The 21,961-nt window shown below is 39.0% G+C and overlaps 2 protein-coding genes across 4 annotated transcripts in view; both read left to right on the top strand.

Annotated features, from left to right (window-relative positions):
• The first annotated feature begins 8,204 nt into the window (after positions 1-8,204).
• tulp1a (TUB like protein 1a) lies at positions 8,205-18,582 on the top strand. Its single transcript, XM_071542323.1, has 13 exons — positions 8,205-8,219; positions 11,359-11,491; positions 11,626-11,742; positions 11,997-12,116; positions 13,861-13,956; positions 14,261-14,437; positions 14,520-14,602; positions 15,040-15,204; positions 15,566-15,678; positions 15,841-15,949; positions 16,047-16,145; positions 16,886-17,057; positions 17,576-18,582. Exons 1-13 carry the CDS (start codon positions 8,205-8,207, stop codon positions 17,707-17,709), a joined length of 1,533 nt encoding a protein of 510 aa, XP_071398424.1. The 3' UTR covers positions 17,710-18,582.
• Positions 18,583-20,606: 2,024 nt separating this feature from the next.
• LOC139663577 (transcriptional enhancer factor TEF-5-like) overlaps positions 20,607-21,961 on the top strand; it is a 29,741-nt gene continuing 28,386 nt past the window's right edge. For all 3 annotated transcript variants that reach the window (XM_071542291.1, XM_071542292.1, XM_071542290.1), the window contains exons 1-2: positions 20,607-20,752; positions 21,075-21,225. The gene's annotated coding sequence lies outside the window, so the exon portion shown is untranslated. The remainder of the gene's footprint in view (positions 20,753-21,074; positions 21,226-21,961) is intronic.

Raw genomic sequence — 21,961 nt, 5'->3', positions numbered from 1 at the left:
GTGCCATGCATACAGTAGACGCTGCAAAGTGAGTTTATGCTTTGAGGTCACTGAGTTTACCAAGTGAACCCGCCTCACAAAGGGGAACGTTTAGAGTCACATGTAGACTGTGTGTCATCAAATAGACATCTCACTTGACTATAGGCTATGGGGGAGAGAGAGAGAGAGAGAGAGAGAGAGCAAGGGAGGGAGGGAGACAGAGAGAAATAAGTTTGAGTAAAAGTATCAGAAGTGAGTACTTACAGGCTGTCTTGTAACAATGCCAAAAGGTCTGACAGATTTATCTGCAGTTGGCCAAACAATTCAATGCCAGATATTCCCGATGCATTTCAGAGCAAAGGAGTTAAAGGCTTCTCTCAGAGCCGTGCAGTAAAGCCTTTTGTCAGCAGTTGGCATCCTTCCCAGGTAGTACATGCCTCACAGTTCCCATTTTCGGTAGTCATTCCAGACGTCTTTAGCTGTTCTGCACCTGCCTGTGTTTTTATTTGGATTTGTTGCATAGCCGATAGAAAAAAAAAAAGAAAAAAAAAGGAAGCCAGTGAGGTTCTGCTTTAATTCGGTTGTAGTAGTGAATGAAAACCAGTGTTTACAGTCAACATAACGGACAAAATGAGAGGTCCTGGGGTGTTTACCAAAATTTACACTCGCTTTGCAGTAATCATCCTCACGCAACAAAATGTGTCACAGAGCTGTAAAGAAGAAAATAAGGGCGAGGAAAGGGTCAACCTCTGGAAATAAAATGGCAGGGGTGAGATCCAAAGACATTGTTCCACGTGGACCGTCGCCAAGAAATGTTAGTCACTAAAGTATTCCAATGTCCCACTCCCAAATAGGGCACAACGCTTTCATTTCATGTGTGTCCACCCCAAGTGCTACAGTCAGACACCCATCAGTATCTTTCCTCAGGCATTATCCAGGGCAGCTTCCTCTGTGACGTCACTGACTCTTCAGATTTTTTTTTTTTTTTTTCATGTCAATTATTCCCCATTACATATAAATCCTTTCTCCTCTCATGCAATCTTCTTGCAATTTTGTGTATTTGCCTGTAGAATTTGTAGTTTGCATGAGCAAAGTAAGCAAACGTGAGCCGCTCTGCTGATAATCTCAGGCAGGTCGAAGAGTGAAAAGGAGAGGAGCTGCAAACTCCCTTTACAAATCTTTCTCTGTGTGTCTCTCTCTTCCTGCTCGCGAACACTGAGCTTGTAAAAGTTTCAGCTGCGAGGGCTTGGGCCAGCCTCCATTGGCACCGTTTCAAAAGAGCACTGCCTGTTTCAAAAAGCGGTGGGGACAAGTCTGCGAGGGAGTGCTGGGTCTCTGCGCTCTCTCTCTCTCTCTCTCTCTCTCTCTCTCTCTCTCTCTCTCCTCCACCCTCGCGGGGCAGTGACCACTCTCAGGACTTTGCTCTCATGGCAATGCCAGCTCATGCCAGCTCAGTCGTCAGGCATCTGTTCATCTGTTAGGGATCCAAGGGAGTCTGGGTTACCCCGGAGAGGCTGGTCTCTATCACTCTCTGTCACACACACACACACACACACGGACGTAGACACAGATGCACACACACGGAGAATAGGAAATGCAGGCTACAGCCCTATTTCCTGGATACCTTGTCCTCCATTTAAGATGTGTGTCAGGCTCTCACGAGGCTCAGTGCTGCTTGGGTTACAGTTCACACACGGTTCTCGCTGCTTTGCCCTTATTTCTGTGGCTTGGGGACTCTCATCTGACCTTCCACGTTGCTTCCTTCCTGACACACTTTTATCGTTGTCCAAGTGTGCTATTGTTCTTTTACTATGCTCTTTCTTTTACCAGTTTTACCGTGAATAATTTCGAAACAATAATACACTTTGACAGTGACGTAAAGAGGTTTATGTTCAAGCTTAAGAAAAGGCTTAGAAAAACCAAGCATTGTTTAAATGCTATCACAAATACACAGCACTTTAAACCTCCCTGGTGTTATTGTAATCTGGCAAGACTGAGCTGTGCCTCTTTCCTTATGATTGTTAATGTTGATATTTGCTCAATTGTATATGATCTACTTGTGTCATATGGGGACACTGTCCTCTGATCATAACATCAGAGGCAGGCAGGGAGCAGACAAATAATACTTGCAAATACTTTTATATGGTTTTTTTTAACCCTATACTGTAAGGTGCCAGAAAATTAAACAATCATAGGAAAGAATTTGAAAGTCAACTTTTTTTGATAGGCATCTTAGCAGACACTGACTGACTTCTTCTGACAGAGGTAAACCCCACCCATTTGGTACTTCAAGCATGTTAAAACAAATGCTGAGAATTATTTGAAAAATCCCGGCTCTGATAGGGAGTCTTTCTGTCTTCTCTGCTATGCTCAAAGCCTCAAACCTTGCACAGTTATCTGTACAACACAAATGCATTGACCCTTCACACAGCTATCTGTGAACGAGAAGGGAGGCAAAGTTCACATGCTGTAGCTGTAACATTGATGAATAGATACCGGAAAAAAGAGCTGCTTCTGTATAGTTTAGCTTTATCTTATGAGGTTACAAAAACAACGCTGTCTTTGGAGCGTACAGAGCAAGCAAGATTGAATATTATGCGAAAGCGTGTACGCTCTTCCAAATGTTTGATATAGTAAACTGTGCCTTAACCACTAAGAAACGCCTGGTTGTCAAAACCTGAAATTGGTCCATATATTATGAAGCGGCCCTGAATGGTGCTGGTCAGATAATGTGCTTTGCAAGATATACAGTTCTCCCAATGCTACCCAAATGGTCATCAGCTGTAATAATACTTAATAACGTGTGTGTGTGTGTGTGCATGTGTATGTGCGTGCACGTGTACATGCAACGCACTCACCTACACATCTGTGTGCACGTCTGCATCTGCGTCTATGTTTGTGTATTGATGGAGATTCAATTGGCCTTAATGGTCTCTATGGCGCCAGTATCTGAGGACACACTCTCTCCACTGGGACCCTCCATTTGCTGCCAGAGCAGTGATGTCATCGCCCACTGACTGTACATATCAGTGTGAATTTCAGTAGGCCCACCTCCAACTCTTTTCTCTCTTATGGGTCAATATAGCAAATAATGTATGATGAATTGTATAGCCACAATACAGTTCAGCTTTTGTCTAGCTGGAGAGATAGTATTAACGAGGCAGACAAACACCAGAGAGGCGAAGGAGTGTTCCCAATTTGCTCTTTATTAGATTTGACACAGTGCTCTTTGGGCCTGCATGGGGAACTTTTGTCTCGTTTCAAACATTAGTCTCTTATCCTCTTACAAAGCAAAGTGTACCCTGGTGACATATGGTCCTATGAAGAGCACATGTGTACAAATAAAGAGATAGCTGCGGTTGAGAGAGATGTGAAATTTGATACAGCTGCTCCCGGGACAGTAACAATAACAGAATGAGTACAATAATGCATTATATGACAGTTGTTCCCAAAGTGGGGTTAGAGGAACCCCAGGGATTCCTCAGGGGAATCCATGTGCTCCCAAGCCATATGAGTGTTACTTTAATTTCACTGTTGTTACATTCATGTGAAGTTATAGGACACTGAGAGAAAAATGCAGGAATGTTTTTTGATCTGAGGTTTCACTCTCCTCACCTACAATATAAATAGTTCTTTACCAAATCATATCTCACCACAAAAATCTTGTCAAATCTTGTCTCTTATCAAATGGGGTTCTGTGGCCTAATGTTTATAAATGTTTGGGAACTCTTTATTTATCCATAATTTATTTAACCTTTCATACCTGAACTTTAGGCAGGAGTTCTTTTCAACAGGATGTGACCTTGTTTAACCATGTAGTGCGGGTTTGCCATTATTCTATGCCCCAAGAGACTATTTTTGTTCCTGAATAACATCATGCCATTTATAGTGAATGGAAAGGAGACCTCCTGCCATTGTCTCCTTTTCTCCTCTCTCTCTCTCTCTCTCTCTCTCTCTCTCTCTCTCTCTCTCTCTCTCTCTGTCTCTCTCTCTCTCTCCCTCAATCTCTGTCTCTCTCTCTACCCGCCCCACTTGAACAATCCCTCCTTTGGGGATAGATTCATTTAACCCAGATTTTCCTGTTTCGTCTTCATTGTTTGCCCTTCCTGAGATACGGGCCCTCTCTGTGTTGATGATTCACCAGGCTTTACAGTGCCACTGGGTTCACGTCCTCACCACCGTGCTGTTACAGCACTAAACGCAGGGGTGAACTAAAATATCATCATCATATCCCCCCCCTCAGACACAGGTCACCGCCACTGGAACGCTCTACCTTTATGTACTTAACATAATTTTCCCCGGCTTAGTGTTTGCACAACTGCTTTGAATGGCCCCCTTTTCACCATAACTTTGATTAATGTGTTTTCATTTCATTCAGGTTTGTTGTTACAGTTGTTGATGTAGTAAGAGCTGGTTTTATAAGCCTCCCCGGTATACCGTCTCTTGCCACTTCCCAGTGCTTCCACAATGTTTACCATCATGCCGTAATAAAACACAATCGACATGAAATAGGATTGGAAAAACAATGTGTGGTGAGAAACAGACTGTAGTTACTGTCTCTTTAAGATCTTGATGGCCTCTCCTCGACTCCCTTGAGGTCACTGGCCTTCCTTAGGCCGCCTGCCAACTGCCATGTTACTGTCAAGCGCTTGCAGAAATGCCAGCAAAGCCATTAGTCTAGACCCTTTTCACCAGTCAACAGGCTGGACAGTGTGAGCGGGACGGTGATGTGGAGAGACAAAGGGCCTGATCTCGTAAACCTACAAAACAAATTACTTTTCCTTCTTTACTTCCCATCACATGTTATTGTTCCTGTCAGCTGTGATTGCTCCCATCCCCTCTTGTGAGTGAAACCACATCTACTGTCCCGATAGTGCTGAAAAAGATTTGAGGATGTAGTCAAAAGAATAATTTCAGATGGGTAATTATGCATTTTAACTGATTCAATATTATCGTTGAAGTTGACTCAAACATTCAAAATATGTAAGGGTGAAATAAAGCACTCCCTTGTGCCCCCTGGTGCCTCAGCTGATTCCTGCACTGCTTTCTGTCTCTTGGGATACAGCAGCATCTGGTGGTTGACCCCAGGAATCACACTTTATTATTTATTTTTATTTTGAACCTTTATTCATCCAGGGAAGATAGACTGAGCATGCATGTCTATTTTTTCAGCATCACCTCCACTTTACACTCTCACTCTTAACACACACACTCACACCCAGCAGCTGTCCGGTTCAGTAATCACAGTCTTCTACTGTTGGCCGCTGAGCAGTTCCATTAAAACAAATGGGGGTTCCCTTATAAAAAAGAAGTTTATTTTAGTACACAGTTAGTATACTTCTTCAAAACTGCATACTGAAGAAGGCACTAGCCGAAACGTCTATGCATGATTTCCCTTCTGGAAAAAAAAAAAAAACCACAAATATAATGAGAACATAAAAGGTCTTGGAAAATGTATTTCTTCTTTGAGTGTGGACCATTTTTTCCACTGAAGACATTTGCTTGTTTTTTACGCACCAAACAAAGCAAAGGTGAGCGTGGTGATTTCTCCTATAGACTTGATTCTACTTCCTCAAAAAAATAAGAGAGTATACTTTTATTTTACTTTTGTTGTACCTGCAAAAGCTACACTTGAGAACAATATATTTAGTCTTGTACTTGTACTTTGTTGTTTCTTGTTGAATACTACTTTCTTACACTTTTGCAACAGGTACTGAGAATAGTATACTTTTTTTTTCTTACTGATACTGGAAGTATACTTTTCCAAATAAGTCACAATAAGCTCAAATATACCTTGGTGCACTTTTAGTATGTGTGAGTCAACCTCAATTATTCACATATAAACTTAAAGTACACCTGCAAGTACACTTTCATAAACCAAAAAGTGGGCCAATTTAGTCCCAACAAGCAACAAAATAGTACACTTAGAAGTAATAATAGTTTACCAGTTAGCACACTTCTTAAGTAGGCTATACTTACACTTCAAGTGTATTACTTTTTTATGAGGGTTGACATATATCTTTGGGTTTCAGTGCCTTGCTCAAGGGCGCTTACCTGTAGTTATTAAGGAGGAGAGAGCATTTCTTATTCACTTTCACCCTGGATTTTTCCAGCCAGACTGGCATTCAAACGGATGGCCTTCTGCTCATAAAGAACCCTTTTTGACCTCTAGGCTGCAACACTGTTTTCTTTTCCTGCAGTAAAATTAACTGATCAACTTTCTTTACTTTTTTTGTAACATGGCAACTGAAGAACATCTCAGAGGGACAGTGAAACATCAAGCCACACAAGCCACAGTTTCTTTTCCTTGTAAACCTCCACAGCTTTTCTTTGGAAAAAAACCCCAGAAATGCTCACAGATGGTGGGTAGCTGATTAGAGTAATCCAGACTGAAGGGTCAGGGTGTCTGGAGTGGGTGGTAGTCAATGGGGGGGGGGGGGTCCTGTTGCTTTGGTAAAAATCCTCTTAGAAGTTGGGTCATGTGACCCCTGTCCTCTGGGCTGCAGGATATGTATGGCTCCTTGTGGGCATTCACAACCTGGATGGAGACCTGCGATCACACTGCTGCCCAGTAAAACAGCTACCTGGTGAGGGACTGCGTGTGTGTGCATGAATTTGTGTGTTTTTTTATATTTCATATACATTCACATACAATTTTAAATGCAAGGGTTTCCATTCACTCAGTGCTCTCTGTTTCTCATATGCTTATTCATTAAGACCCAAACCTGGATCTAACCCCTTCCCACATCCACCATGCCCCTCCAAAAGGACGCGCTCAGAGAGGTCTGGACAGAGGACAGGTATGTCAAAGAGCTTTAAGCAGTGCACAACAGAACTTGTCACATGTGCAAATGTATGCATTTAGAAGTAGTTTCATTGCCAGGGCATGATAACTTTAGGTCCCACTATAGAAGAAAGCACAGTGTGTGCTCCCTTGTGATGCAAACCATACAAACAGCGATAATGTATATATTTTTTGCTTGTATGCAGGTTGTTGATGTGCTGTATTCACACTCAAGCAGTCATTTTAGTTTCCATCTGTATTCTCTCCAGACTTTGGAAGTAAAGAAATCACAAAAACATTGCTTCCTCACACCTTCCCCTTCCCGTACCTGAGGCCTCACGCTTTTCTCAATGGCTCTTAATGCTCTGCCACACCCCGTTTCCGTACTGTACTAGTCAAGCGGTGTTAAACCAATAAGTGTCAGGGGAAAGCTTGACTCCTTGCTGTTGGGCAGACCTACTTATGCCCAATTCCCACACCCTGCGTGACCTGTTAATGTAAGAATGACACTTGGTACCACAAAACCCACTGATACAGCGATGGCAAGGGGAAGAAGAGGAGCTTTTGACTGGGCTACTGGGTGTCACAAATGGCTTATGGCCCCTATGTTCCTTTCCCATATACTGTACAGCGATCTTGAATTATTGAATATTCATTCATTGAAGATCTTCTTTTCTTTAAACAGGCCCATCCTTGGATCAGATCTGTAAAAACAATCCTTTCAAATAAGATATGTAACAGAATAAAAACATAGCATTTAGTTACATCAAGCCTTGTGTTGAGACCAATATAACCCAATCATAATAAATATGTTATAGTAATAAATAACTAGTAAGCTCATAAAATAATATTACATTTTTTAAATATAATGATAAATGTACTTCATATTTTTGTCTCAGGCTTCAAGAAGATGATGATTCTGCACTGCAGCTGCAGGATCAGGTAAAATCTGCAAAAGTAAAACTGACCTCAATAATCCAACATAGATGCATGTTCCCTCCCTCAGCTAAAACTGGAAATAGCCAGTGAGAGAGTAAACTATAGCTATAAACTATAGCTGTCAAGCTGACCTATAGGTGTGAAGGCAGGCGGAAAGCAGAAGTGTCTTGTGACAATTGTACCAAAAAAGTCCCCCAGACCTGAAGTTTCACAGGGAGTTTTGCTACTTTGGATAGTAGACCCGTGTGTATTCCACCTCCATCCTGATAAACAAGTCTTCTCCCTCCTCCTAAGCCCTTGTTGGTTTCTCCCGTTGACGTGTTTCTACAGAGCAGATGGCTTTACACATAAATCCTATTAACAACTTTCTGCTGATGGAGACGCACTGAGTACAGGGCTTTCTCACTCTCTCATTATCTCCAGTGCGAAGCCTGCTTTTTTATTTTCTAACCTCTGAAAAAGAAGCACATGATGTGTTAGAGCTGACGTCGGAGGCCGCACCATGTCTGCAGAGAAGGTAAAAGGGTGGGGTTGTGGTTTTGTGGTTTGTTTCGAGACTTTCGAGTGCGACTGGTTCTCAAGGTTCATTTCTAGCTTGCAACCGGTCAGTGATGAAATCTCAAGATACCTAGAGCCGGGGAAATACGTGTCACAAAAATGACTTGAATAAGTGTCAGATAACTATTTTACTACTGTCATATAACTTTATTTACAGTTGCCAACCTATGTAGAGGTTAGGAGTTGGGTTGCAATGCATTCATTAGAGGCATAGTTTTCTCTTCAAGAATTTGAGAAAAATTAAGTTTCTCTTTGTGACTCAGAATAATTTAGATATCGTCATCTAAATCAGGAAGACATTAAGAAGGCTGCTCACGTAATATAATCTCTGACCCACATGTGAAGTAATTGCTCCCTATACAAATGCCAGGATGTGAATCATTCAGAGAAAGTAGTGCAGGTTACCCAAAAGGTACAATTTCAAAATTAGGAATCATCACTGTACAGGGGGCTGCAGCATAGACAACCTTTACACCTGACATGAACATGCATCTTGACTGCCAGCCGGACTTTACCCGCATATAGCTCATCCTCCTAGAAGTGTATCTGTAAATGCAACCAAGAGGGATTGAAGACGGCCAGCAATCCAATAATCAAAACCACATGTAACTGCAGTAGCATTTGCTTTTTTGTCATAAAAGGTCAAAGTTATCTCGGACAAGTAATCGTTATTATCATTGGTATCAACATTTTTTTCCACTGTATGGTCTAAAAAATGGCCTTCATCATCAAATGTGGTAACCAGGCCAAAAACGAAAACGTAATTCCTATATTCTATTAATTTCATAAATCTACTTATTAAATCTGAGGAAATGGCATTGTTATTCCAGATATTAATTCCAGATATTATCCTCTGGCTACTCAACAGTTTCAGGCCCCTCAGTGAATTGTGAGAATTAACTTTCAATTATTCCCAGTACTCATGCCAATCCCTGTGTCAGCAACAACTGTACAGTATTTACAAAGAAAGGCAAAAAGGCTACCGCCAGAGTTTAAAATAGATTATTTTGAAAAATGATATTCTGATTAATGCGTTAATGAATAAGCATAAGAATTTGAAAAATGTTCTGTGGAAGAGGCAAGACCAAATAGTTTCCTTGTAATTTCCCAAAAGCTATGACTATGGTGGTCAGAAATGGGTCAAATTGTGATGTAATCTTTAACTTTTTTTTTTTTTTTTTTAATTCCAACTTATCATGGCAGTAGTAGTTTGTGGTGGAGCACAAAACCTCAAGACAACAGATCAAGTTTAGAAGAAATGTTTTACATTTGTCTTTGCCAACAATTATCTCAACACAACAGACTGCGATTATAATAGCATATAATAGCATATTCTAATTTGTATAAAGTAGATAAAGCATGATGAAATTCATTATGTTTAATATCATAACAAATCATCACAATATCCCAACTGTCTAGCCTGCTGTCATTACTCTGACCTGTGGATTGTCTGAGGTGATGACAGAAATAGATCTCATCGATGGTGAATCTGCATCTAATAGGATTACCTTTACCATCTCAATCACACTGACCTCCTTCTTTGTGACTTGGGACGGTGACAGTTTGTTCCTCTCACTTCATAACAGGGTTTGCTCTAGTGCCAGAGGAATGGCAAAAGCTTCACCAAGACAGTGCACAGATATCTTGGGGGAACAGGCAACAGAAAAACAAATCTGATTTATAAATTAATTAAAAACCAATTGGACAGGCTTTCCTTTTTTTTTTATTAATGATAGTTGTTGTTGTTGTTGTTTATGGATATCTCCCCCAGTTTCATGTCAAATGATGTTATACAAAAATCCTTATATAGAAAAATGTATGAAGGAACCCATTCTTGGATGGATATTTTGTGTGGTAGGGCAAAAGGGCCCGGGGTTTAAGCCCCCCTCGCACCCTACTGATGCATGTATATGGCCTTGCCTGAGTCTGTTCATTCACTGTATGCTTATGAAGAATTACATTTAGAACTAATATGCACAAAATAAGTTTTAAATTTTTACAAGTGTTTGATCCATACCAAGGTCAAATAGAGTTACAAATAATTCTGAGCCTCTAACAATTCAGAAAGAGAGAGTGTTTCAAATTAAGCACAAAAAGGTACTAAATTGACTTTGAAACACTTTCCTGTAATTATATACACTTTCTAGCCCTTGTTTTATTGACTTCTGTGGTAAACCCCACCTATCTGACATCTAAGCAGGCTTGATTTGGTTTGATCATTTAATTATGTTTTATAAGTTGAAGAGGCTACTTGTCACGCAGGCAAGACAACTTGGCGCGTGGTCTTATGTCCCTCTAATACTTGTGATGCAACGTGTGTTTGCGATTTATTGAGATCACAATGCTTTTATCTAAGTTTCTTCGTAATCAGGAGGAGAGCTGTGCAAGTTACATAAAATAGTTACGAAACTTCACCATCAGAAATAGATTATTCAGTGCTTTAAAAAAGTCTTTACATGCATAGTATCACTGTGATTACCTCATGACCTGTTGCTTAATTAATTTGCCGTAACTGAACCTGATATCTTAAGTCCATTTATAACCAGCCAGAGTGTCATAGGAAAACAAGGTAGAAAAACAAGCTAATATCAGTCAACATGTAGCTTTGCCAGAACTTAAGTTATTGCATTTGGTATTACAGCATGACTATATTACAACATTGCAGGTATATATTGAGGATGGTTTTTAATGGTTTTTAATCAATTTAATCATTTCTTGTGAATGACTGAATGTAAACTTGTTTTTATTTCATATTAAAGTCACAGTATCAATAGTAGAAGTGGTAACAATAGTAGTAGAATAATTTGGACTGTTCTCTTTTTAAATTGCTTTTCCCTTCTTACCCCTCGCTTCCCTTCATATCTGAATTTGTGATGGTGAGTTATTACACTTAATGTTGATCTTTTCAGTAGCAGCCAGAATAAATGCTACCATTTTGATATTGAGATCTCATGCAACTTGTTAATTCATTTCTTTACTGTCTGTCTGTCTTTCTCAATTCATTTTGCTTAGTCTTTGTCATCTTTTGTTTCCTACCCTCCCCTTCTTCCACAAGTCTCACCTCTAGTCTGTTTTGTATTCTTTAAGAAAAATTCCAGAAACCAAAAAAGAAGAAAGACGAGGCCAATGGCGCGACAGAAGCCAAGTCAAATGGAACTGAAGCCAAACCCAAAAAAACAAAGAGCAAGAAGAATGAAGATGTGTCAGAAGAGGAGAGCCCTGCCATCCAAAGTAAGTAGCTTTAAAGATGTAATCTATGATATTTTAAGTGTTTCTTTTGAAGAAAGTGCTGATGATGATAATATCGAACAGTGTAATCTAACCGCATATGTCACATTATTGTCTTCCTCTCAAACATTAAAAAGACGGAAAGAAGGTGAAAAAAAAGAAACCAGAAAAGGATAAAGAAGAACCAGAGAAAGAAAAAGAAAAAGAGAAAGAGCCAAAGAAGAAAGCCAAAAGTGCTCCAAAAAAGAAGAAAAGTAAGTCATCAATAGTTATTACTGCAATGGGAACACAGGCACATTTACCATTATATTGTGTTAAAACTGGGACGTGTGAAGCCCTCTGAGACTGTAACTGTGAGTTGGGGCCTAATAAACTTGACTGACTGACTGACTATTGTTTGGGATCCCAATTTGAATGTATGTGGCAGCTCAGTAACAATAACCCTTAGAAGGCCAAAAATCAGTTGAATGGTGAATAAGGTTTTCCGTTTCTGCAGGTTCAGGCACAGAAGACGATGACGATGATGACGATGAGGAGGAGACCCCCAAGAAGAAGACTAAGAAAAAGACAACAAAGGACAGTTCTCCATCTGCAAGTTCCAGCAAGGAGAAGAAATCTAAATCTAAAGGTATGGAAAACAGTTTTCTCAGGGGAGTGTTTTTAAAACAACATGTGTAAAACCAGACTGCTGCTAAGAGGATTAGATGATTTCATTGAGTAATTGTGAATAAGTGGGAACATTGTAGCAAAACACAACTATTAACTAAGTGGCTTGCCCCGAAGTAATAAACTGTGAAAAAAAGGTCCTGAAAGGTTTTGTTTGGATGTAGTTCAAAACCTAAACTAAATAGAAATGATTTGAAATGATGTGAGATTATCTGAAATTATCTGAAATGATCAGTGTTTCAGGGTATTTCACTTTTAAACACACATGCCGTTATGATCATGAGCAGTCAGGGTGGATGCTTGCTGTCCTGGGAGCTTGGTGCAGGTTTCCCAATTTGGCACCCTGCTGCATATTTTGCCATGCTGATTTTCCATTCAGTTGCATTCCTTTTGAAAACAAAGAATCTATAATAATATTCATTTTGTTGTGTTAAGAGCCCTATTTTCTTACGATACCGGCACATTAGTTGAGTTGTGTTGCTGCATGCGTGTTTTTCTGACCTATATGAGTCACACAGTCATGTAAGTTCTCTAATGACCATACACCTATAATCATTCCCTGTAGGATAGCGGTATCCTGCCGCACTTTAATATCCTGACAACATGACATGACAACATTAATAAATACTGATTCAATCCATATGCCAGCTTTCATTAGGTGTTCATCTCATACATAGGTTGTTTGTGACAGCACATTATAACAGCACACCGGTTTTTCAATTTATTGAGGAAAAAGGAAATTCCTCAAATGAAATAAATAACCTCTTGGCAACAGCTATTTTCAGCAAAACTCAACCTCTGTTTAGCCCTTAAAAGTGGTGTGATGAAGCTGTTTGTCAGACATTGTTTGCTATTTGTTGATGATCTTGAGTTCATGGAACGTTTTAGTGTGTTCAGAAATAAGCCATAAGATTTATGAGCAGGTGATACTGTTGCTTGACTGTTCATGAACTTGTACAAAAGTAAATGTACTACAAAAGTGAACATATTCAACAAAGGTGAAAAGTTGCTTTGAAGGGAAATGCTGAAGTTACTTGTCCGCTCATCTGAAACTTCCACATCCATTGCCCAGTGCATAAAGCAGGGGTGAGATGTATATTGTTTGCCTTTGCATTTAACCCTACTGCTCAAAGGATTCAATTCAGTTTTAAACTTCATTAATAATCCCATTCACAGACATCCTTGTCAATCTGAAGCCACATCTGGCTCCCCTTCCCATTAAGATATAACTTCCTTGTACCTTCCAGACAGCCAGTCCTTGGATGAGAAGCATTTTGGTCAAAGAGCACAGCAGGAAAAAATACACTATACCGTAGATTTTAATTTGTAATTAAAAGCAGTACACTTTTATTTCAACGAGTGACACCATGGAGTTTGCCAGCACTTTCTCATCACTGATGTCTGATGCCAGCAACAACAAAAAAATTTAAATTAGAGGGATGCTGCTGAAGAACATAGGAGGAAAACCACTCCATGACCTTAACACAAATTGGTCTGCAAAAATGAGCCAAAAGGGGAAAACGGCTATATTTTACTATGCCTGTCTTTTACTCTAAGCCAAATTCAGTGGTGTGTGTTCACGTCATTCTGCAGTATGGTGTTATTTCAAGATGGTGATGATATGGTATTATATCAAGAAAGGATAACAGATTTTCATTTGTGCTTGTTCCTCCTTTTCTCAGAGGACAAAGATTCTGATGGAAAAGAAAAAAAATCCAAGTCTAAGGAGAAGGATAAGAAGAAGGAACCAGCTTCTATGTTCCAGATAAATGGAGACAAAGACTCTAAAAGCAAGAAGAAAGGTGAATAAATATTGAAATCATACAAACCTTTATGGTCCTTTTGCCCAGCACTGAACCCCTTTACTGCTCCTGAGGCATTGCACCCTGCAGTGTGTATGTGTGTGTGTGTGTATGTTTGGTTGTGTCTGTGTGTGTATAGTTTTTGTTTGGAGGGGTAAATTGATCTTGTAAAATTGTAATATTTTGTCATCATTGATGGAGACTATGCCTTGATATCATCACATATTTAGTAATTTATAACATATCGATTGAATTGAATTGTTGTGAAATTATAAAAGTTTTAATAAAACTGTTCTATGACCAGCTGCCAAATCAGACAGTGACGACAGTGAAGAGGAGACCAAGTCAAGCAAGTCAAAGAAGAAAGCCTCCGGCGGCTCAGCATCCATGTTCCAAGCATCAGGAGACAAAGACAAAGATAAAGACAAAGACAAAGACAAAGACAAAGACAAAGACAAAGACAAGAAGACAAAGAAGAAAGGTGAGTGCATTAGTAACTTCTTCCTTCTTTTGAGTCATTAACAAGCGTATGATAAACATGTTATTGTCTGTCTCAGGAAAAGCAGAAGAGAGTGATGATTCTGGCTCAGAAAAAGAAGAAAAATCAAAGAAGAAGAAGGGTAAAGGGAAGAAGAAAAAGGTATGTGTTGTTGCTTTATGGCCTCAAATTTCCATTAACCCACCCTGACTTCCCCCTTAAATTTCCTTTTAAGTAGCATCAAAGTTACCCAATACGCCATTACAGCCAATAGATAAAAATCTAGATGTATTGTGTATAATTTTATACATATTTCCCTATAATTCAGCATGACATATTTGGTATCTTTAAAAACCTTGGGATCTTGACTAGGATTTAAAATACATGTCTTTGGGTTTGAACAAAACTTGTTCACACAACATGTGTTTGTAATGATGGTCCCACCGGTTAAGAGCACACAAATAGAACAGACCTTTCAGTCACTCACTTCATCTTATACACAAGAGGCAGCATTTAGTTTCTGTGCAAGCGATGTGATGCACACAGTAGACATGAATGGTTTCAGTCAAAACGTGCTTATTCATACTTATGTGTTTTGTGTCCAGGAGAGAGCTCCGTCACCTGAGATTGAGTTTGACAACTTGGAGGAGTTTGTGATGCAGCCGGCTCCACAGGGAGTGACAGTCAAATGCAGAGTGACGCGGGACCAGAGGGGGATGGATAAGAGCCTCTACCCTCTGTACTACCTTCATCTTGACAACGAGAAAAAGGTCAGGGAATAATTTTCTCAGAGGGGTTCTTTTATTATAAATTTGGATGAATTTGCGACGAATTTGAGTAAAACAAGTGAGCATTCCTTAAGCATCAACAGGGGAAGTAACCAGATAATAAAAGTGTCATGAAAACAAAAAGTACAACATTTAACAAGAAAAGTAAAGTGAAAACATCCCTCCTATCAGCAGTTATGTTACTTAAATTAGTTACTTTAGTATTATTATTATATATAATTATTATTTATTATGTATTCTTTGATTAAATGACATCCCATTTAGATATCTTTGTAATGGCCTTTTCTCACCTGATGTTACATTGTATTTTTATGTTGATTTTTTCTGGTTGTTTTTTTTGCAGACATTCCTATTGGCTGGGAGGAAAAGAAAGAAAAGCGCAACTTCAAACTACCTTATCTCCATTGATGCCACAGATTTATCAAGAGGGGGAGAGAATTTCGTGGGAAAGTTGAGGTGCAGTACACTTCACAATTAATTAATTAATTCATCCTTCTAATCAATGGTCAACTCCCTCAGCCAAACAATCAGCATACAAAAATCAGCATATAAAACATGTAATAACAATCAACTATTCATTTGCTATTCATTCAGTAAGTTATTTTTCATATTGTCTAGGTCAAATCTGATGGGGACTAAGTTCACTGTCTTTGACAACGCTCTGAATCCAGAAAGAGCTCTTCCAGACATGTCTAACGCACGCCAGGAGTTAGCAGGCATCATCTATGTAAGTCATTAGACAGCACACTCTAAATTATGTTAAAAAAAACAAAACAAAACCTGTAAAATTCAAAAATCCTGATCTCACTTATCTTTGGCGTCAGGAAACCAACGTCTTGGGGATGAAGGGGCCCAGAAGGATGACGGTCATCATCCCAGGAATGAGCAAGGACAGTGATCGAGTGCCGCTCCGACCAAGAAATGTAAGCATACTGTGTCAGAGTTTACCAAATACACAGGATCTGATGTAACTACAGTATCTGTTGTGCTATTAAACTAGGATGAGTGCCAACATAAAAAAAACCTAGAATGAATATTAGGGGGAGGGAGTGGATGGTGAGTACATGTATGTAATTTGACCTCCAATTGTAGATGTTTTGATTGGTTGATTTATGCAGATGACTCAATAGCAAACTCAAGCATCCCAGAATCCTCCACTCTATACATCAGACCTACACTCATCTATACCGGTGATTCTCAACCTTTTTCATATCAAGGACCCCTAATTTAGTCCACATTAGGTCTACGGACCCCCATTTATGAGATAGTTTCTCTCTGACCCAAATCTGAGAATATTTTGTGTTTGTATTAGATATGATTTTGGCCTGAATTCCACTGTCTGTCTGAGAGATAACAGTGAAACTCTGATCAAAATAGTCATTCTTCTACATTCCCTAATTGTGTTAACTTCTTGTAAATTAAATAATGGCAATTTAACAATTCAACCCCCTCAAGGACCCCAGGTGATCCCCGGACCCCACATTGAGAACCGCTGATATTGCACTGTACAGAGGCTTACATTTAACCCACAACATCAGATTATATTCAATTTACGGTTATATGCATCCTCCATCTGTCACAAGTACAACATGAGAGGCCAGCGAGCAAACTAGGTTAGCATTTGTTGGTGTAACCTGACTGATGTTTCGCCAACTCTCCTCAGGAATGTGACGGTTTGTTGATAAGGCACCAGAATAGAAGGATGGAAAATCTAATCGAACTTCACAACAAGACGCCTGTGTGGAACGAAGAGACGGCATCTCATGTGCTCAACTTCAACGGCAGGGTCACCCAGGCCTCCATCAAGAACTTCCAGATAGTCCACAGCAAAGACCGTGAGTCAGCGCTCCCTCTGTTCACATGCAGCCCTCACCTTGTCTGTCTGTGTGCTGTGTTTTATTTTGGCAAAGTAGAGACCAGTCACAGGTGATGACACGTCACTTTGCTCTAGGATGTCAGTTAACGAGTTGTGATCGCGTGTCTCGATTCTTTCTCTCTTTCTTTCTACTTATCTACATATCTATCTAATTATCTGTCTGTCTGTCTCTAGAAGCTTAGCCACACCTTCTTTAATGAAACCAAACTTATTGATGTGTTAGTTTACCGGCCAAAACAAACAATTTCTTTGTTAGACAGATTTCTCCCAGGGCGTGTGTGTATTTAAAATGGTTAAAATGGCAGCTTTGTTGTTTCTTTGCTATTATGGGTTATATACATTTCCATCTCAGATAGATAGATGGAAATGCCATATATCCCTCCTTAATGAGACTTATTGAGGTGTTAGTTTATCCCCTCAGGGTCTATCTATCTATCTATCTATCTATCCACTAAAACAACATACTGTCTTTTCCAGTGGACTACATTGTGATGCAGTTTGGACGAATAGCTGATGACATTTTCACGCTGGACTTCAACTATCCAATGTGTGCCGTGCAGGCCTTCGCCATTGCACTCTCCAGCTTTGACGGCAAAATAGCCTGTGAATAAGAAAACCAAGACGTCTGCTCATCCTGCCGTCACTAACTTCTGGTGAATATTATGCAACATTACCACACCCAGAACAGACCGGCCCGGGTCTATGGAATCGCCTTCAAGATTTGATGTGATGGGTGGTGACGATGAATGATTTGTGCTGTTGCGTTTGCTTTTATGGGCCTGTGTTTTCCCCCCCGGGATTAATAAAATGTATCTCATCAAATCTCTCATCTGATCTCTTATGGCATTGTGCAGAGAGAAGAGAATCCTGGTTGGTTTTTGCCTTGGTAAAGCAGTGGGAATGTCCTGATGTAGTGTCAGCATCAGTGTTGTCTGTGAACCAGACAGACAAAGGACTCCAGTGACTGGAGAGTTGTGGACTTTTTGAGGCGATAATAGGACACCTCAGTAATGAAGGTGTTAATGCTATTTTGGCTTTATATTGTGCTGTATTTGAAATACCAATAGGTCACTATTGTCTTGTCTTGTGCTCGGATGTTTTAATCATTGTGAAATGCAAACACAGCAAACATTTAGTAGAGTTTCTTTGACAGGATATTCAAATATTCCGGTTTGAATTTGAAGAGTTTCGCTCCATAATAAGATACCAACAATCTGAATAAAATGACACTCTCATAAAATGATTTATAGCACAAAATGAAAGCAGATTATGATACTTTTTGAGGGATGCTTAAGTCGCTTAAGTCCTTCATTGATTTTTATAACACTTTCACACACTGGACCATGCAGACTTTAAATAATGAACTTCAGGTAATGTAATGAATTAGGCTTTGTTTTTAAAATAGATATATAACATTTTGGAATAGAAGTCTTCATTTTGTTTAAGTGTCTTTAGTTCTTCCTGTCTAGTTTTAACCTATGGGTGTTCTGACAAACTGTTTATCCTAATTTAGTTTCAGTACTCAGGAGATTTTTCTGCTCGTCTCAGATCCTCATGGAGTCTCTGATTTGGTTCTTTGAGCTCCTGTAGATTTTTATATTTACCTGTTTTTCTTTTTTTGTTCCAAATGTTTTTATTTTTATTTCACTGATTATGCTGAACACTGCCTTTGGTGCATTTTTAGGCTTATTGTAATAATGTTGTTTAATAAAGCATGTGACTGAAGGCCCCCTGAACTCATTAGTATTTATTGTATGAAGTAAACAGATGCATATTAACTGTACAGTGTAATATGCTAAAATATTACAATAACATCACCTGCAACATATAAAATCTTTGGATATTGCAAGCAGCCAGTACTATTACTGGAATGATAAACTGGCATGGTGAGAGTAAATCACCCACCCTTTCTTTAAAGCCGTAGTTTTTGGTATATGAATTGTTGGAATCGTTCTAAAATGTGTCTTGTGAGAATACCAGCGTCTACTATGAGCAGACAGCTGGCAGCAAATCAAAAAGTTTGCTTTCAGTTGAGATACAGACACCCACGCTGTTCTTCGGTGGTTACCTGAAATGTTGAGAAGGTCTTGCACTCACGATGAAAAACCTGTTTGGGCCAAGGAGCCTGAGAGTGAGTGAGAGGTGTGTATTCTGCCTGAACCTGCTCAGGCAGTTGTCCAAACTCGCAGATTAAATGAAGCCTGAAGCTGGCAGGGCTTCTGGACAGATGCTCACAAGTGAGTCCCCCCCCTCCCCATTGTCTTTTCTGTTATGTGTCCAGCTTGAGCAACTCCCAAGATTGTTGTTACTATTGTTAGATGCTAATACAATTATTGCAATAATCTAATATTCTGTCCTGAGGACTTTACCTGAGTTATTTTCCAACCAAGCACACTTCTTTCTTTGTAGAATTTTGCTATTTGGTCTCAAAGTAAATGAATGAATGAAGTATTTGAATAATCAGAGCTCACTTCAGATTTTAATCAGCAATCATACATTTAATTCAGACTTTACATAGGGTTGAAACATTCATGTAAAGTCTAATTAAATTCACCATTGGGAGCATTATTCCAATGTGTGCACTCATGCATTTTGTTCAGATTTATTCAGCCACAGGCGGGCCTACCAAAAGTTGCAACTACTTTGTTGACCAACAGAAGGAGCTGTTGCTGGATGGAAATGTGTTTCAGCTTACAGTAACAGTGACGAACAATGTCAGGAGTTGAAAGCTTCCTTTAATAAAATATAACCCTTAACAATACCCTTCTATGCATCAACAGTCACTACTTTTACTGCTGATTTATTGCAGCCAAGAAAGCTACACATTTGTGTTAACTGTGGATAGAAAAAATATTTTTCTGCACATAAGTGTATCACAGCATTCATATTACAAGAGAACAACATGATAATAATTTCAGTGGTTGTTCTTAAATAAATACATTTTTGTCTTTCTGTCTTTCTTTCCTCAACTGGTAAATAACTCATCTAGGCCTATTATAATATTTATCTAATTACAGTTTTGATTTGCAATTTAAAAAATAACCTGGATAATAAACTGGATTTGCTATAATTCAGTCAGCCTTATGAAAAGGAACAATAGCAATCCTGTAATAAATATTAGAGGGATGCTACACAAATGTAACAGCAAATCTATAAACTATAATACTACAATACAGTAACACTATATGAGACAATACCATGATCTACAATAAGGTCACTATAAACTCACTACATTGCTACATTATAATGGAATGAAACATGAATGAAATGCTGTAATTGAATATTCTAGGAATATCATGGTCTGTTGTTTTTTTTTTTTTTGTCAGGGAATGACTGGAAGAGTGGAAGCAGGAAGTCCCATCAGTGTGCGGCAGCGTTTTGGGGGGCGGAGCCTTCAGTGAAGTCTCTGCCCCCCAAGCCTGTTGATTGACGCTCACCAATGGCTCCTCCTTGAAAGACTTTTTTTTTCTCCCCCCCTTCGTTTTCCAGTGTAGTGCGTTGATTTCATACCAAAGTCATACTTAACATTCCACTTATACTGTCAAACCTCTGAGAAATATTACGGAAAACAATAAGGCGCCAAAAACATAATACAGTATCAAAATTGAGCAGTTATCCTCACTTTGAAAAGGGAAGGTGACTGCCAAAATAAAGGTAAGTTCTCCACAAATTTACCCTCTTTGTGTTAAGAGCCTTTTCGGTGAAGTTTTTCATGCCGCTTGTCTCGGTGAAGTTTTCAGATCATTGTCATTTTTTACATTTTTCCGCGGAGCTCCCTGCGTTGGGAGGGAAGAAAACATTTGCAGATTGATTGTCTATTGTGTTTGACTTTCTCAGTGTGCAGGATTATCTTTGACAAGCATTATACTAATCATATTTTTTTCACGAGTAGCCCGCTCATTGACAAAGTATTACAATAACCTTCTCTTTGACAGTATACAAGGGGGCCAATATGTTTCTTTTCTGTGTCGCACAGTTGATACCTGGATCCCATTCCCACAAACTTGTTCCCCAGAGGAATCCGGCAGTTAAACCTACTGACAGAGAGAGGGAGAAAAAACAAAAACAAAAACGATTTGGAGGAATACACAACTTTACAGTCTGGTTTGCGCCACTGCATCCCAAAGGTAAGTGAAGTTCTTGATTTGTCAGCATAGTCAAATGAAGTCAAGCACTCTTATTCTTCCACCAGTAGAACTGAATTTATTAGATAAGCAAGTAAAATAGAGTGTTTTATTTATTGTTAGATCGGAACACCAAAAAGCGCAATGTCAAATAATCCCAGTTTCAATCTGCATTTCTCTATTAGTTTATGTCTAGTGATAATAAGGGCTTGAACTGAATAAGCAGAATTTACACTACTATTTTTCAATAGATTTTAGTCTCTATATGGATTGTTATGGGTCAAATATTTGAAGAGTGACATACAAATGCCCTGTTCTGTTAGGTTTTATTATTTACTGCATAATAGTCATAGCCTTTTAATATAAAAAATATACATTTATTTTCACATATCTACCTCTAGAACTAGACTTCTACATTCCAAATACTGATGCCTGTTGTATCTATAAGTATTATACCAGTATGTTTTATTTCGAAAGGCTAACACTGGTGTATGTTCAGTTTATCATCTCATCATGAAAACATCATATGGTTCATTAGCAGCTGAAATAAATGTCTATTTCCTCATTAATGATCCAGTAAGAATTAAGTTATAGACTGTTACTGCTGATAGTTACTGCTGCTAAACAAAATTCAGGTTAAAATGGTAGCTTCATTGTTTCATTTCTAATAAGGGATATATGCCGTTTTATATATCATCACCACATATTTAATTTAGTTTTTAAATATCTATCTATCTAT

Source organism: Centroberyx affinis, unplaced genomic scaffold (assembly GCF_046629955.1).
Source record: "Centroberyx affinis isolate AG114_WGS23_722 - 3 ecotype Tasmania unplaced genomic scaffold, CSIRO-AGI_Caff_v1 ptg004049l_1, whole genome shotgun sequence".
In the NCBI taxonomy this organism is placed as follows: domain Eukaryota; kingdom Metazoa; phylum Chordata; class Actinopteri; order Beryciformes; family Berycidae; genus Centroberyx; species Centroberyx affinis.
Note: the sequence above shows the minus strand (reverse complement) of the source record. Positions and strands in the feature narration are given on the sequence as shown.

What these genes read in the sequence shown, in the direction of transcription:
- tulp1a (XM_071542323.1), top strand. An exon ending in CTCTAAAAGCAAGAAGAAAG is followed by an intron (nt 13,957 to 14,260) that starts GTGAATAAATAT and finishes TTCTATGACCAG; the next exon opens with CTGCCAAATCAGACAGTGAC. An exon ending in GGAAGAAGAAAAAGGTATGT is followed by an intron (nt 14,603 to 15,039) that starts GTTGTTGCTTTA and finishes TTTTGTGTCCAG; the next exon opens with GAGAGAGCTCCGTCACCTGA.